The following is a 15,288-nucleotide window of genomic DNA, read 5'->3' on the forward strand; positions in this document are numbered from 1 at the left end:
TATTACAGTGTCTGGAATTGACAAGTGAAATAAATACATGGTTCTGGACATTTCTCCTTGTTTTCTTTTGGAACACCTTAGATTTTCCACTGTTCTTAATTAGAGAACAGGAAGTCTTCCGTCTAATGCATGGAAGCCGTTGTGCACTGGGAAATAAGTATGTAGAGCAGGGAAGATTTGGACAGAATTATCTCCGAGCTTTTCTGTTCTGTTTCGTACAGCTCATTCATAGACATCCGGGCTTGATGTGTATTTGGTTACCTTGGGAGAGCCCCTGTGTTCCTTGTTAATGAGCAGCGTATATAGCATCCTGAATGTGGAGAGTATCTTGTCCACCCATCACTGGCTAGATGGTGTTCGTCCTCAAGTGCCTATGGTAGACCAGCACATCAAAGCTTCCTTGTAATTACCATGAATCTGTGGCATCTCTGACTGATTGATTGCACTGGGGGTATAGCATTTCAGTGATGAAATGTGATTTAGTAAAGCAGAACTCAAGTCCATTTCTACCAGATGTGGTTTAACCACCTCAGGAGTCAGTGCAGTCAAAACCTCTGGTTAATATGCCTGCGTGTCTCCTAGAATGTGACACTGCCACCTCTTTGATCACTGGCCCCACACTGTTCAGTAGCACCTGGACATTCCAGACCTCCCCAGGCCTTACCCCACCCCCTCCCCCTACGTAATACAGCAATGGGAGCTTCTCTAGAATCTTCGGTGCCTGGTGACCCTGGATGTGCTCATCTGTGCACGTGGCTGTGGTGGAGGCAGCCCTCTGCACGTGCACTTCATGTGAACATTGATCACGTAACCATTTTACCAAAAGTATTTGCAAGTGCCGGATACAGATACTCAGTTGAAGCCCACAAAGGTTCAGGAAAAAAGTGTTAGTGGCAGTGCTAGGATCAGAGCACCTGCCTTTGGAGTTCTGCTCTGGTTCTTACCAGGGCACCGTAACCACCTGTGTGATCTAACCAAGGCCAACATGTAAGAAATACTACCTTTTTAATGCTTATTTTACCATTTAGTAATTTCTTTGATCCTATGGATCCTCAGTTTTATTTTGGTGTGAAAATTGTGAAAACAGTTGTATAAGGAGGTGGCAATAAAGACAGGCAGGGACAAGTCACACTAAGTGACCTGCAAGGAAAGTGGAGAGGAGGTGGAAGAAAAATTCAGGGGTGCCTTATTTCATCTGTGTTAGGGATTTTACTTTTACTCTGATTCCATTATTTTATAGATGGGAAAAGTTATACCTGCAGAAGTTAAATGACTTGTTCAAGTTATAACCCAGATCTCTTGAGTCTACATTAAATATTGTTTCTAATATGCTACACAGACTTCCCATAGTCTGGAGAAAAGAATAGTTTCATCCTAGAGATTAAATCTGAAGCTAACACCACGAACTATGGAGAAGATCGGAGTCCGGGAACTCTTAGTGTCGTGGGTCCGAATGAGAGTTTGCTTCCAAATGAGTCTGTGTGTGCAGAGCACAATTCTTGGAAGAGTCTCTGTCAGCAACACTACTGTATCAGCTAGCTTCGCTGTGTAACAAACCACCCCAAACTTAGTTGCTTAAAACAAAAGTCATTTATTATAAGTAGTTTACAGCACCTATTTATTAGAATCACATGGTAGCAATATTTGTACTTCAACCACTAAGCTGTCAGGTCTGTGAACTCCATTGTAACTAAATCCATATACTTCTTCTGTGGTTCTAAATTTTTAAATGTCTTTGAAAAGAAAGAAATTTCTTTTTTTCTCTGACCTTTATTGCACTTAGGGAATCATGGTGTTTCATCACAAGGTACTCTGTATTAAAACACTTTTTTTTTTTTTAACTTACAAGTCTTCAAAGAAAATGTTTCTTGTTTTTTTAAAAAAGTTAGTTTCATAGTTTCATAATTACAAATAGTACTCTTTTGTACCACTGCAGTGCCCTAATTGTGAAAAACCTAAACTCAGGCATTTAAAAAAAAAATTATTATTGTCATTAATATTAGTTTACATTGGATTTTATGGGTTTAAAAGTGCCTTCATGGGGTTGAACTATGTCATTTATAAATTAGCTGCTCACAATGTCACTTTGGACTGTTCACGCTGGTGTTACTGTCAGGTTCGCTTTTGCTGGTGATAGAAAATTTCAAGTGTGAGTTCCCGGATATCCTTTCCTGGCACTTCACTATTGTCAAAAAAGGGTGATTATCCACACCCCCTTTGCGTTGGCTTTCTCCAGTAAATCCACCCAGCGTTCGAAGTCCGTGTGTTCTTTCCTTGGTGGGCTGCTGTTTGCTCCTGTTAACATGGAGTCTTCTCCCCGTTTTGTTTGCAGTGTCTCAGTTTGAAACTGAATTCTACATCAGTGGGCTTGCACCTCTCTGTGACCAGCTTGTTGTGCTTTCCTACGTCAAAGAGGTTTCAGAAAAAACGGTAATTTTATTCTATCCTTTTTTTTTTTTTTTTACCCCAAATACGAAAGGAAGTGCGGATTCGGTTTTTAGCATTATGCCCAGATCAGATTGCCCAGGAAAGGGCTGTGCTGTAGTCTGAGCAGAAGTTCCCGACCTAGAAAATAAGGTCGGCAGAGGTTATGTATTTACCTTTCAGAAGCTCCACTCATTGCCTGCCTTTGTTCCTCTTGCTGAGCAAAGGGGAGTCATTTTTTTCCCCTCTTTTTTCCATCTCTTGGTATTTTAGGCGAAAGGAATGAAGGATTCCTTTTGCTGAAGGGCGAAGAAACGGAGCTGACACTGTGCATTAGCAGAAATGACAGCAATGAAGTTGATCTGCCACAACAACAGGGGTCCCAGTGGTCAGAGGGAATTACGGAAAGGGCAGTTCGTTATTTCCCGTGGTCCAGACAGATTTGCTTCCTTCCCAGTGGCCTCCCGATCCCGAGCAGCTTGATTTTGCTTTGAAATGGATTGTGGCGAAGTCTCAGTTATCAATGCAAATGTGAGGGAAGGAGACGTAGGGCTGATAGAAAGCAGCAGAGAATCCAAACATCGTTGGACGTGACTTTGGAGGGAAGCCTGTATGTGTGATCCAGTGGAGGCCACGTCCAGCGGAGACACTCGGTCTTCCTTTGAAGCTTGGATGAGCCCCCTTCCCAGCTTGTCTTCACTGTTAGCGTCCAGGGGTGCTGCCAGGAAGGGAGCAGGGGTGGCTTCAAGGCATAAACAAGGAGAGCTTACCGTAAAGGATTTTCTCTTAGATGCCACGTATAAAAGAAATTGCAAATTGATTGTCTGGTCCTCTACAATAAGAAGGCTCTTCTTGTCCGTATCCTCTCCTTTTCTCCCCCCTTTTCAACTGGCTAGGAATAAAATGGGGAGAAAAACCCTGGGAGGCCTGGTTTTGAAGTGGTAGCTTGAGAGCATTTCTCTGAGCGAGCACTTGCGGTGGGAAGTCATTGCTATAGTAACCTGAAGCTCTGGGCGCCCACGTTGCTAGGCGATGGGATGCTTTAGACTTAAGTGAATACTCAGAGCTACTAAAATCAATAGGTCTGGCTTCTAGCCCTGTTGCAGGACATCACTTTATTATTTTATTTATTTATTTATTTATTTATTTATTTATTTTTTTTTTTTTGAAAACAAAGGAAAGCAGTGGCTCCCAAGGGAGTAAAAATACAGTGCTTTCTGATGAGGAAGGTGGGGTGGGTTGAGAATGTGATTGAAAGACGGAGGAAGGAAGCAGTAAAATGAAAAAGGGAAAGCCCGATGCACAAGTGAGCAAAAAAGAAAGGAAGCAAGGAAACCTTTGCTAATAAAGGAAGAGGATTACAAAGGAGTAGAAACCAAAGAAAGGCCAACCCCATAGACCACATTAGAAAATGGAATTTCTTCAGAGGAAGACTTGTGAGGGTCTTGGAGATGATTTACAGTTGTGTGTGCCAGTACACGTAGCTTTTTATATAGCACTGAAGTACACCTGAGATCCTTAAACACAGAATAAACTGACAAAATTAAGACAAAGGCGTAAAGCAAGCGTGGGGGCCAAACCACTCCCCCCTTTGTTCTTTTCTCATATGAAAAAGACAGTGTAACTGCGACATTAGACAAAATTCGTCTTTATGTCACGCATATCCTCCTCCAGAATAGTCTCCCCGTTACACCCGTCACGTACGTGCGTTATTCCGCACCGTTGTTGTCATGGTCGCACGCTTTTCTGTGTTGCCCTATTTTTGTGAACCTTATTCCATTCTCTCTCCATATGGCTGTGTCGTCTCCTGTCATTATCATTTATAGTGGCCGTGGACAATTCCATCTGGATTTATTCAGCTGTCTCCCTTATGTTTGTTCCATTCATTAACAAAGCATACGTGTAGCAAGAATCATGCTAAGCACTGGGGATCAAAGGCCAGCAAGACCAAAATCTTGCTCCTGGGAAGGTCACAGATAAGCAGGGGCCGCACGACCAGTGAGCAAAAGGTTGTAAAGGAACAAGATGAATCACTGATGGTTTTCTTATGCATTTAAAGGAGCTATTTATGTGGCCAAGCAAGGTGGTTTTCTTTTACTATTATTTGCTTCCAATATTTTTTTCTATTCTTGCTGTTCTAATTTGGATTTTGTTTTTGCCCTTGTTACAGCAGTTCATTTTTTAAATATTACAACCTTTCCACTTTTTCCCATTGTTTCAAAATTGAGACGGTTCTCATTTTTCCACAGATGTGAAAAATTCTGCTGTATACTCCCTTGTTTTTGCCTTCTACTAGTCGATCTTTCATAATTGCTGTTTTATTTTTGCCATGTTTTTAAACGTATGAGATGCAAAGCTAATGTCATTGCCTCTCAGTTAACCTGACAAAACGGATCAAAGAACTCTTGCAGGCTCACTGCGGTTCTTGGGGGACGTGGGGAGTTGGGGGACATCTCCCACGCGGCCCCGCCTCTGGGTTCTCTGCGCCAGTGTCCCACGGCTGCGGGTCTTGAGGCTTCGGAAAACCGGCAAGTGTATGTTTTATGCCTGTGTGCCAAATGCTCAAAAAGCACAAACTTTCAAAGTAAAACAAACTTGACTTCAAGTCCAAGGTTTACCGTAAGTCCCAGTTTTGCCACACATTGCAGTCTCCCTATTACATGACTTTTCTTTCCTACAACGACATCCCCCGTTCCTTCATCTGTGATATGTGGAGCAGTAATACTCACTTAGGTAATTTAAGGAGTAACTTATGAGCTCTGTGAGAACAATGTGCGTCTCATCGCCTTCTAGGTTAGTGGCGCTGCCACAGGCCCTAGAAAACCCTCTCTCCCCCTTCTCTCCTGACCTAGAGGTGCACTGTCCAAAACTATGGTCACTCACCGTATGTGGCTATCTACATTTTAATTAATTAAAATGAAATAAAAACTGTTTCTCGGTCGCGGTAGCCACGAGTGACTCTTGTCTGTCACATTGGGCGGCGCACATGGCCACCGTTGCCCTCTTCATCTGAGCGCATTCTGCCTTAGACGTGGCTCTCGGTCCCTGGCTTCTCAGCGTCACCAGTGAGTGTACCAGTGGTGGCAGTGGCTTGGCAGTTTGTCACGTTATTTTTATGCTTCCCCACATTCGTGAGGAAGAGCCGAAGCCGGTTGTGGAAGCGTGTGGTGGCCATGCCCTTGGAGCTGGACGGGCCGCAGTGGGGACCGCCAAAGGACTCAGTAGCACCTGTCCCCTTGGTCTCACAGAAAGGTCAGAAGATAACATGGTGTGACAAGGCTGTCACGCAGGTGGTTAGAAGGGCCTACATCTGTCCAAATTATGAAACCAAGGCATTTAACTAGGACTGACTGGAACGCATTTGTACAGTTTCTAGAAACATAACGAAAACATGCCTTTTCCCTCCCTTCCCTCCCCCGCCCCCACCCAGGAGAGAGAATACCGTGCCAGGCCTCGACTGGATATCATCCAGCCGCTTCCTGAAACCTGTGAGGAGATCTCTTCAGACGCTCTCACCGTGAGAGGCTTTCAGGAGAACGAGTGCAGAGATTATCATCTAGGTGAGAGCTCAAGGCTCTGGCTCATGTTGTTTCTTACGCTTGTGGGTTTTTTCCCCTTTCACGCTGTTAGCACAACCAGGAATTTAAATTGAGGTGCTGGAAGGGTCTTAGAGAATATCTGGGCAGGCCTGTTGTGTTGAGGATGAGGGCACAAGGCTCAGAGCTTGCTTGAGCTCCCACAGAAGGGAGGGGGAGACCAAGGTGAGGGGGCTCCGTGGGCTTGGTTCTTATGTTGTATCTCTTGCCCTGTGGAGTGTGACACCCACGGTGACATCAGGCAGCATGGTTCCATGGTTGCCAGATGACTCCCAACTGTGTACGTCTGGAAAGCGTGCTCTGGGATGGCAGACAGTCGTCTTCCTGTTAGTGACCAAATGCCTGTCGCCTGGGAGAGTGCCCGGCAGGGACTCGGGGTTCGCCGAGAATTTGTTGAGTGGGTGAACGAATACGCTGGTCACTACTCAGAAGTCAGGGATGAATGGCTGTTATTTGGTCATTGCCAGGCCATCTGTGCTAGAGTGTCATCACATCATCCAAACATACAGTGATGAAAGAAGAACAGCCTAAGCTTTCTTTTCGAAATTTTCCTGCTTCAAAAGCAATGGATGTTTTTGTTTTTGTTTGTGTCTGTTTCCAGAATATTTTTGGTTCTCATTTTGGCCAAAGGAAAGAAAGGAATATTCTATACGGTTTGAGCTTGCTTGCTTTCTTTTTTTTTCATTTTATTTTTATTTTTTTAATGTTTATTTTTTGAGAGAGAGAGGGCACAAGTGAGGGAGGGACAGAGAGAGAGGGAGACAGAATCAGAAGCAGGCTCCAGGCTCCAAGCTGTCAGCACAGAGCCCAACATGGGGCTCCAGCCCATGAACCATGAGATCATGACCTGAGCCAAAGTTGGACGCTTTACTGACTGAGCCACCCGGGTGCCCCCAGTTTGAGCTTTCTTATACGGAGCCCCTAATCAGTTGAGAAATTAAGAGTATATTCTGGACTTGGCAAAAAGCACATGTGATTCACAACCGGAAGTGTTCGGTCAAGGCATTTTGCTCAGCACACTTAACAACCCTTCCAAACAGGTTGTGTAATTGAATTCTGCAGGAAACCCTCACGACTGGTGTTGTGCACAATGTGCTGAAATGATAGATGATGACCCCGGGGCCTGGGGCATCTGTCATTTATGCTTTAGGTGGCCTTGACCTTGATGAGGAGGAAACATTTATTGCCAACTGTGGGGTGTAATTGTTCTGTAAAAATAGAACAGTGCTGTAAATGGCCATAAATTAAGTTTATATACAGAAGATGAATTCTAACACACAGGTGACACAGAGCATTTTGATCACCATCTTTCAGCCGAGGTCACGATGTTAATGTGTTAAACATAGAATTATAAACTACCTTATTTTTTCAAAGTTTTTTGATATTCCTTCCTTCCCTCCCTTTTTTTTTTTCTTTTAAATAATTGTTTGCCTTCAGACAGAGCCAAACAGACTTGCCCAAAGGTAGCCAAGTTTTCTGTTTCCCTTGGAATTGTATAACCTGAGTCCCTTGAAACTGCTACTGAAGCATCTAATGCCAAGCCACCCATGCTGTTCCTTTCTTGCCTCACCTACAGAGTACTCTGAAGGGGAGTCACTCTTTTATATCGTGAGTCCAAGAGACATTGTCGTAGCCAAGGAACGGGACCAAGATGACCACATTGACTGGCTCCTTGAAAAGAAGAAATACGAGGTAGTTTTGATTTTACTTTCCTGAAAGTATGGTGGCATCTGTAACAGAGGATAAAAGGTTTGTGTAATAAATCTTTCATGTCGGTGAATTAGAACGCCCTAAGCTAAAAATAGGTAGGAGGCTGATAACTTTCCAATACGCTTTTCAGAAATGAGGGGAGAAAGGATTACAAGGAGGTTAACGGGTTTTGTTGTTCAGTGGAGGAAGAGGTGTGGTAGAGGGAGTGAGGCACATTAGATGCAGCCTATTCAAGTGTTTCTCCTATGGTTTTTCAAGGAAAATAAAATCGAGCTAGTGTTTCAGAATTGTCTCTTCTGTCTGTTAGTGACACCATTCATTTGTGCTAATTTCATACATAAGATTAAGCTATCAAATCAATACTCACTTGGAATTGTTTGAACTACTTGTTCAGAGATGATGATGATGTCCACCTCAGTGAGTCTGGATTCAGACTAATTTGAGTAGAAAAATGTCCCATGATGACTTTTTTTTTTTTTTTTTTTAACAAAAAGAAAACCTTTTAACTTTAAAAGCTGTAAAGGTATTATTACGGTTGGCTTAGAGAAACTCTCTGGATGGGCTTACATACTAATAAGCTGAAAACAAACAGACACGAAATAATCTACTGATTTACTGCTTTAAGTTTGTAACCGCCTGAAAGGATTTGGCGGGGGAAATGGTTTTCATTTATAAACTAGCTTGAGTCCCGGCATTGCTACAGAGTTCATACCTCAGTGATTACCATATTGCTTCAGATCCAGCAGTTCCTTAAATAACTTTATGTTTTAGACATTTGTGTTAAAGTAATAATTATGAACTTCCCAAGATAAAAGTAAAAGTTGGGTTTTTCGAGATCTTAATTGCAGATACGCTTAACTGCGTGCATCAAGTGTTTTTGTATCCCACAAAGGAAAAGTGCCCCTTTGTCACCGTACGTCATGCAGATTTAGAATGACAGATGAATTTTTTTGTTTCTTTGAACCCCGGAGATGTTGCTGTATTTTGATTTGTTTCTGAAATGTGATTCCAATATCCTAATGTGGAAATGCATTCAAATGGAAATAAGAGAAGTCTTCATTTTGGTTGACTGCTTCTGTTGGAGTTTGAATGCAGTGAGGTTCATTCAACCATAACATTAAAAATGCCCATGCTTGAAGCAAAAGCCATGGGAAAATGGGGCTTTATTTATGTAGTCTAGAACTTTAAAACATAATAAGTATAGTGTTTATAACCTCAATATCTTCTTTCCCACTCTCTTCCATTTTCCCTCCCTTCTTTTCTGCTCCCTTTATCGTGCTTTTGTAAATGTAGGAAGCTTTGATGGCAGCTGAAATCAGCCAGAAGAACATTAAAAGACATAAGATTCTAGTAAGTGTGTAATTTTATTATTTGAAACATAACTTTACCTTTTGATAAGTTATAATGAGACTGAAAGTAATTTGAAAAGAACAGGTTTTTTCCTACCTTTTAGAGACTTTATTTCAGACCTTCCAATCTGCAAGGTCAAAATATTTCATTTTATTGAATCAGTGTCTGCTTGTAACCAAGAGGCTTGACTACCTGCTAGGAGGCTGTTTTGGGTGATTTGGAAACTGGATTTGTGACATGCACTTTAAGTACAAAACTTTCCCATTGTGTGCGGGGAAGTTTTCTTTGCATTATCCCAAAATGTATCCAGAGTAGTTTCATAATGCCAGATTGCCTCAGTGTCTCCATAATGAGTCATATGTGTCATGGAGACGAATCTAGGACCTCGGATACAAATTCAGTGCATTTTGGACTATGGAAAAATACGGTGACTGAAAGCCCATTTCTTTGCTAATTGTGACAGTGAATGTGCAGATGGAAAGAGTGTGAAGGGTCTTTAGAGATCAGCCAATGCAGGACCATTGTTCACAGATGAAAACTGGAAAACTAGTGGTCTTTTTTTTTTTTTATGTTTATTTTTGAGAGAGAGAGAGAGAGAGAGAGAGAGAGTACAGGTGGGGGAGGGGCAGAGAGAGGGTGGGACACAGAATCTGAAGCAGACTCCAGGCTCCCAGCTGTCGGCACAGAGCCCGACGCAGGGCTCAAACTCACAAACTGTGAGATCACAACCTGAGCTGAGGTCGGACGCTTGACCGACTGAGCCACCTGGGCATCCCTTTTATTAAAATTGATTTCCAGAAAAAAAAAAAAATTGATTTCCATGTTGGGGCGCCTGGGTGGCTCAGTCGGTCGAGCGGTCGACTTCGGCTCAGGTCATGATCTCACGGTCCGTGAGTTCGAGCCCCGCGTCGGGCTCTGTGCTGACAGCTCGGAGCCTGGAGCCTGTTTCAGATTCTGTGTCTCCCTCTCTCTGACCCTCCTCCGTTCATGCTCTGTCTCTCTCTGTCTCAAAAATAAATAAACGTTAAAAAAAAAAAAATTTATAAAAAAAATTGATTTTCATGTTTATTTACATCTCATATACTTTCCCCCCCACAATAAAAATCACCTAGGGGTGCCTGGTGAAAATAGAAACACAGATGCATTTAAACATGCTTAGGAAGGAAATGAGCATAATTACGTACAGCACACTAAGGTGTATAAAACAGATTCTAAGCAGTAGTGTGCCAGCAGGACCCTAAGGTCATGGCCTGCTCAGGAACTGAGGCTCACCTTCCCAGTTTTTCCAGTTAATTATGGAATTCCTTCATTTCATTTTCCCTAGGACATTGGCTTGGCATATATAAACCACCTGGTGGAGAAAGGAGAGTATGACATAGCAGCACGGTAATAATGATATTTTCACAATTATTGTTAGTATAAGTAGAAGCGAGAAACGTTTACAGTAAAATAAGCCATTCTCTGAGGTTGGCATTTTTTTAGATCTTTCTTGGAGGGGTAATTTTTGAGTATTAGCGGCCTTAACCGCAGCCTGGCTTTGTTACTTACCCACCTACTGTCTTATTTTCACCAAACAAGGGATTTAATGAGAAGGATGTGAAAAACATGAAGTGTGTGAGAGTTTACCGTTTTTATAAGCTAACAAGGTAGCACATCGGTTTCACGGGTGCTGGCAGAAGATGTGACTCGTGGGTCGCAGACGCAGGCCTGCCTCAGCAGCAGCCGTAGCCGGAGCGTCCACATTTGTGCCACATCCCACAGCCCCAGTTCCTACAGAAGGCCTCCGGGTGGCACTGCACAGGCCATCGGTCGTGTTACAGGAGAAGGGACCCTGAGCTTAGGGCATCCGATTCTTTCATAATGAGCAGTAATCCTGCCTGCCCTTAGCTTCAGAGGAACACGGTATTTTTATCATCACCAACCTGCCCTCGGCTCTGGAGGGAAACATTATCTGTGTCTCTCGTTTCCAGGGCTGTTCACTCTACAGACATCCTTGAGAAGGCAGTCAGTACCACTGCCTATAATTCAAGGAGAGGGGTCTGCCAACAAGAGGGTGGCAATTAAACAGAACTGACCAGATTTCAGGCTTCAGGTTTGCAAGAACACAAATGTTGTCTAGTGATTGTGTGGGTGTGTGTGGGTGTGGCTCCCCCTGGAGCTTCAGGGTGCTCGCCTGCGGGACTGCACAGCAGCTTGGACACCTAGCTTTGAGGCCTACCTATTATTTTCTGAGATTTAGGGAAACGTGTTTTTTTGCAGCGTAAATTAAGTTTTTATTCGTATATAAATATTTCTCCAGATGATATACAATGATAGGCTTCCAATTTTCTGAAGTCTGATTTTGTAGTCTATTATTTCAAGCCATTCAAGAAGTGGTTTAAATTGGTACTTTTGGGTATGGTGACATTTCTTCAAGGCCCCAAATCTGCTGGTTCCCAAACCAGCAGTGCTCATCTGGCTTAGTAGGAAACCCAGAACGGGATAATCATTGGGAAAACTCCTACAACTCCTAATCTTAGTCTTCTGAAAGGGACTCCTCTTTATTTCTAAGTATTTCACATCCATTTTCATGATTTCCGTCAACCTTGTATATGCAGGCAAGTGGTTGTCTAGTAATACCTTTATGTTCATTGGCACTTGAGATAGAAATTTGTCACAACTCTGCGATGAGAGATTTATCTAAACCAATAGAGGAAATGTATTACTTATTCTTTTTTTTTTTCTTTTTTTCTTTTTTTCTTTTTCCTTTCTCCCTGGGATGACTGCCAGCAAATGCCAGAAAATTCTTGGGAAAAATGCAGCACTCTGGGAATATGAAGTTTATAAATTTAAAGAAATTGGACAGCTTAAGGTAAGCTAGCCTTATTTTTAACTCTTAATTTTTGTATGTAGGATATTAATATTGAGATGGAAATAAAATGAAGACCATAGTAATCAGTTTGTTCCTGGGAAGTGAGTGTTATCTCAGCTAGGAAGAAACATCAGAACATAAATCTGGTTTATATTTCATGTGTATAAAACATATACCTATATGTTATACCTTCTTACATCACTCCAGTTCTCTCTGTGTTTAGATGAAGTGTTTAATGTCCTTTCTAACGAATACGGAAAGCAGGTATAGTCTCATCCTGCAGATTATAAAAACATGAGTCGTTTTTCAAATGCACTGAAGAATTAATGTACTTTTCAAATAATACTTTATTTGTTGGAAGACAGATGAAAAGTCTGACCATGTAACTATCACACGTAATTCAATATTTCATGTCTTTACCTTCTTTTTTTTTCTTTTTCAAGTTCTTATTAATTTCCAGTTAGTTAATATACAGTGTACTATTAGTTTTGGGTGTAAAATTTAGTGGTTAGCACTTACATACAACACCCAGTGCCCCTCATGCTTGTTGATGTGATAAGTGCCCTCCTAGCATAATACATTCTAGCTCCATCCATGTCATTGCAAATGGCAAGGTCTCATTCTTTTTTATGGTTGAGTAACATTCCACCTTCTTTATCCATTTATCAGCCGATGGACATTTGGGCTCTTTCCATAATTTGGCTGTGGTTGATATTGCTGCTAGCATTGGTGTGCGTGTATCCCTTCACATCAGTAATTTTGTATCCTTTGGATAAATACCTACTAGTACAGTTGTTGGATCGCAGGTAGGGTACTTCTATTTTTGACTTTTTGAGGAGCCTCCACACTCTCTTCCAGAGTGGCTGCACCAGTTTGTATTCCCACCAACAGTGTAAGAGGGTTCCCTTTTCTCTGCATCCTTGCCAACATCTGTTGTTGCTGGAGTTGTTAATTTTAGCCATTTGACAGGTGTGAGTTGATAACCTCCTTGTAGTTTTGATTTGTATTCCCTTGATGATGAGTGATGTCGAGCATCTTCTCATTTGTCTGTTAGCCATTTGTATGTCTTCTTTGGAAATATGTCTGTTCATGTCTTCTGCCCATTTTTTAACTAGATGATTGGCTTTTTGGATGTTCAGTTTTATAAGTTCTTTATATATTTTAGATGCTAACCCTTTATCTGATAGGTCATTTGCAAATATCTTCTCCCATTCTGAAGATTGCCTTTTAGTTTTGTTGATTGTTTCCTTTGAAGGAAACGATTTACCTTTCAATTTATTGCACAACATCCAGATTAAATAATATTGTTATGTTTGTTTAAAATATTTAATTTTTTCCCCAATATTTGTGAACCTTCTCTTAGAGTTATGAATATGTTCTTAAAAATTTCTAGTTATAGGGTGCCTGGGTGGCTCAGCCAACTCTTGATTTCAGCTCAGGTCATGATCCTAGGGTTGTGGGATCATGCCCTGTGTCAGGCTCCACACTGAACACTGAGTGTGGAATCTGCTTGAGAGTCTCTCTCCCTCTCTCCCTCCCACCCTCCCCCCCCCTTCTCTCTCTCTTTCTTCTCCTCTGTCCCTCTCCTCCACCAGTGTTCTCTCTCTCAAAAAATTTTTTAAAAACTTAAAAAAGAAAAAAATTCCCAGTTGCTCAGGCTGCCCGCCCTGTGACATCTGCACTTTTGCCCGCGTGTTGTTCTTCTTCCCCCAGGGACACTTCTTGTCTTGTTCACTGGGCTGCTCCTGGAGGATCTTATCCAGTCCTGTGGCCATGTGTACACTGATGGCTCCATAACCCAGACCTCTCTTTTAAATTCAGTGTCTGTCCTGGAAACGCGTGATGGCCAGTTTTACTTGCATGAACTGCTGATAACCATCACTCAGATGAACATGAATCCGTTGCTTTCCCAAATTTGGTCCTCCCTCTCTCAGTCTGTATCTGTGACTTCACGATACACCCATCCCTCCATGCTTTACGGCTCACAGCCGCTGCCCTGATGAGAACATCTGAGCTGCCTCCCGATTCTGTTTAATCTGCGGCTCTGTCTTACCTTGTCAGCACCTCTCTTCCCCTCCACTGCTGCTGCCTTGACTCTCGTCTGTGCCGTTGCAGGAGCCTTCTGACAGATGGACGAACAGCCCTACCCAGGGCTAACGGTTTAACAATTAAATCTGTTCTTCTCCCTGCCTTCTGCTTGAAGTATAATTCTTAATTGCTTTCATTGCCTCACTTCCCCTTTCTCTCCAGATTTAGCTCACTTCTGTGACCCCTGTCCCACGTCTCTGAGCCCCTCTGGTCTCCCTGAACACAGTGCACATCCATGGCTCCACGCTGTTCCCTCTGCCCTTCCCCATCTTTCTTTTCCTGATGGACTCCTGGTGTCCATTGCATCTGCCTCAGTATATAGGCTCCACCCCTGCTCACCCAGCACCTTGTGAACCCCTTTCTTAGAACACTTAGCACACAGGCTTGCAGTTGGCTGTTTAGATGTGTGCATGCCATCCCTCTGAGGCTTTGAGCCCCTTGGGATGGTGACTCTAGGTCTGTGTCTCCAGGACAGAGTAGGGTGATGAGTACATAGTGCACTGCAGGGTCATTTAACAGTGTTTGGAAATTCAGCACTCAACACAGCACTCCAATGGCTAAAGAACACAAGGTGTGTTATTTTCCCTTAATTTCAAATGATGATTATAAGTTTTTAAAGAGTGATAGATTCCATTTTAAGGAAAAAAATAGGGATAGGTGACCTGTAACTCCTTGATTACTTCAGGTAAAGCTTTTATTTCTGCGACATTCTTCCTCCTATTATTTAGAAGTATCAGGAAGAAGAGAGAGAGAAAGTTTAACCTGAGGCAGTTTTTTATTCATCATTCATTCATACGTACATGTCATAGATACTTTTGAATATATATTGTAATGTGTTATAAGACAGAGTTTATTTGGATTTTTTTCATAATAATTTTCTAAAGTACTCTGTTGCCATACATTTAAAAAAAAAAACAACCTTTTTTTATGATTGTTTACCTCTGGGAGAGAGAGAGAGAGCACACACACACAGAATGAGAATAGGGCAGAGAGATAGGGAAACAGAATCCAAAGCAGGCTCCAGTCTCTGAGCCATCAGCACAGAGCCTGATGCGAGGCTGAAACTCAGGAACCATGAGATCCTGACCTGAGCTGAAGTTAGATGCTTAACTGACTGAGCCACCCAGGCACCCCATCTGTTGCCTTACATTTTTAAAAGTAAAAATACACAGATGGTCTCCTACTTACAGTAGTTTAACTTCTGGTTTTTCAACTTCACATTGGTGCAAAAGTGACACACAGTAGAAACCGTACTTTGGATTCGGATTT

At 42.4% G+C, this 15,288-nt stretch overlaps 1 protein-coding gene across 2 annotated transcripts in view; it reads left to right on the forward strand.

Annotated features, from left to right (window-relative positions):
* VPS41 (VPS41 subunit of HOPS complex) overlaps positions 1–15,288 on the forward strand; it is a 186,199-nt gene that overhangs the window by 128,111 nt on the left and 42,800 nt on the right. For both annotated transcript variants that reach the window (XM_043588529.1, XM_043588530.1), the window contains 6 exons: positions 2,333–2,430; positions 5,855–5,984; positions 7,597–7,712; positions 9,024–9,080; positions 10,405–10,466; positions 11,850–11,931. In XM_043588529.1, coding sequence (XP_043444464.1) covers positions 2,333–2,430; positions 5,855–5,984; positions 7,597–7,712; positions 9,024–9,080; positions 10,405–10,466; positions 11,850–11,931 — 545 coding nt within the window. The remainder of the gene's footprint in view (positions 1–2,332; positions 2,431–5,854; positions 5,985–7,596; positions 7,713–9,023; positions 9,081–10,404; positions 10,467–11,849; positions 11,932–15,288) is intronic.

The sequence above is a fragment of the Prionailurus bengalensis genome, chromosome A2 (genome assembly GCF_016509475.1).
Source record: "Prionailurus bengalensis isolate Pbe53 chromosome A2, Fcat_Pben_1.1_paternal_pri, whole genome shotgun sequence".
NCBI classification, from domain to species: Eukaryota; Metazoa; Chordata; class Mammalia; order Carnivora; family Felidae; genus Prionailurus; species Prionailurus bengalensis.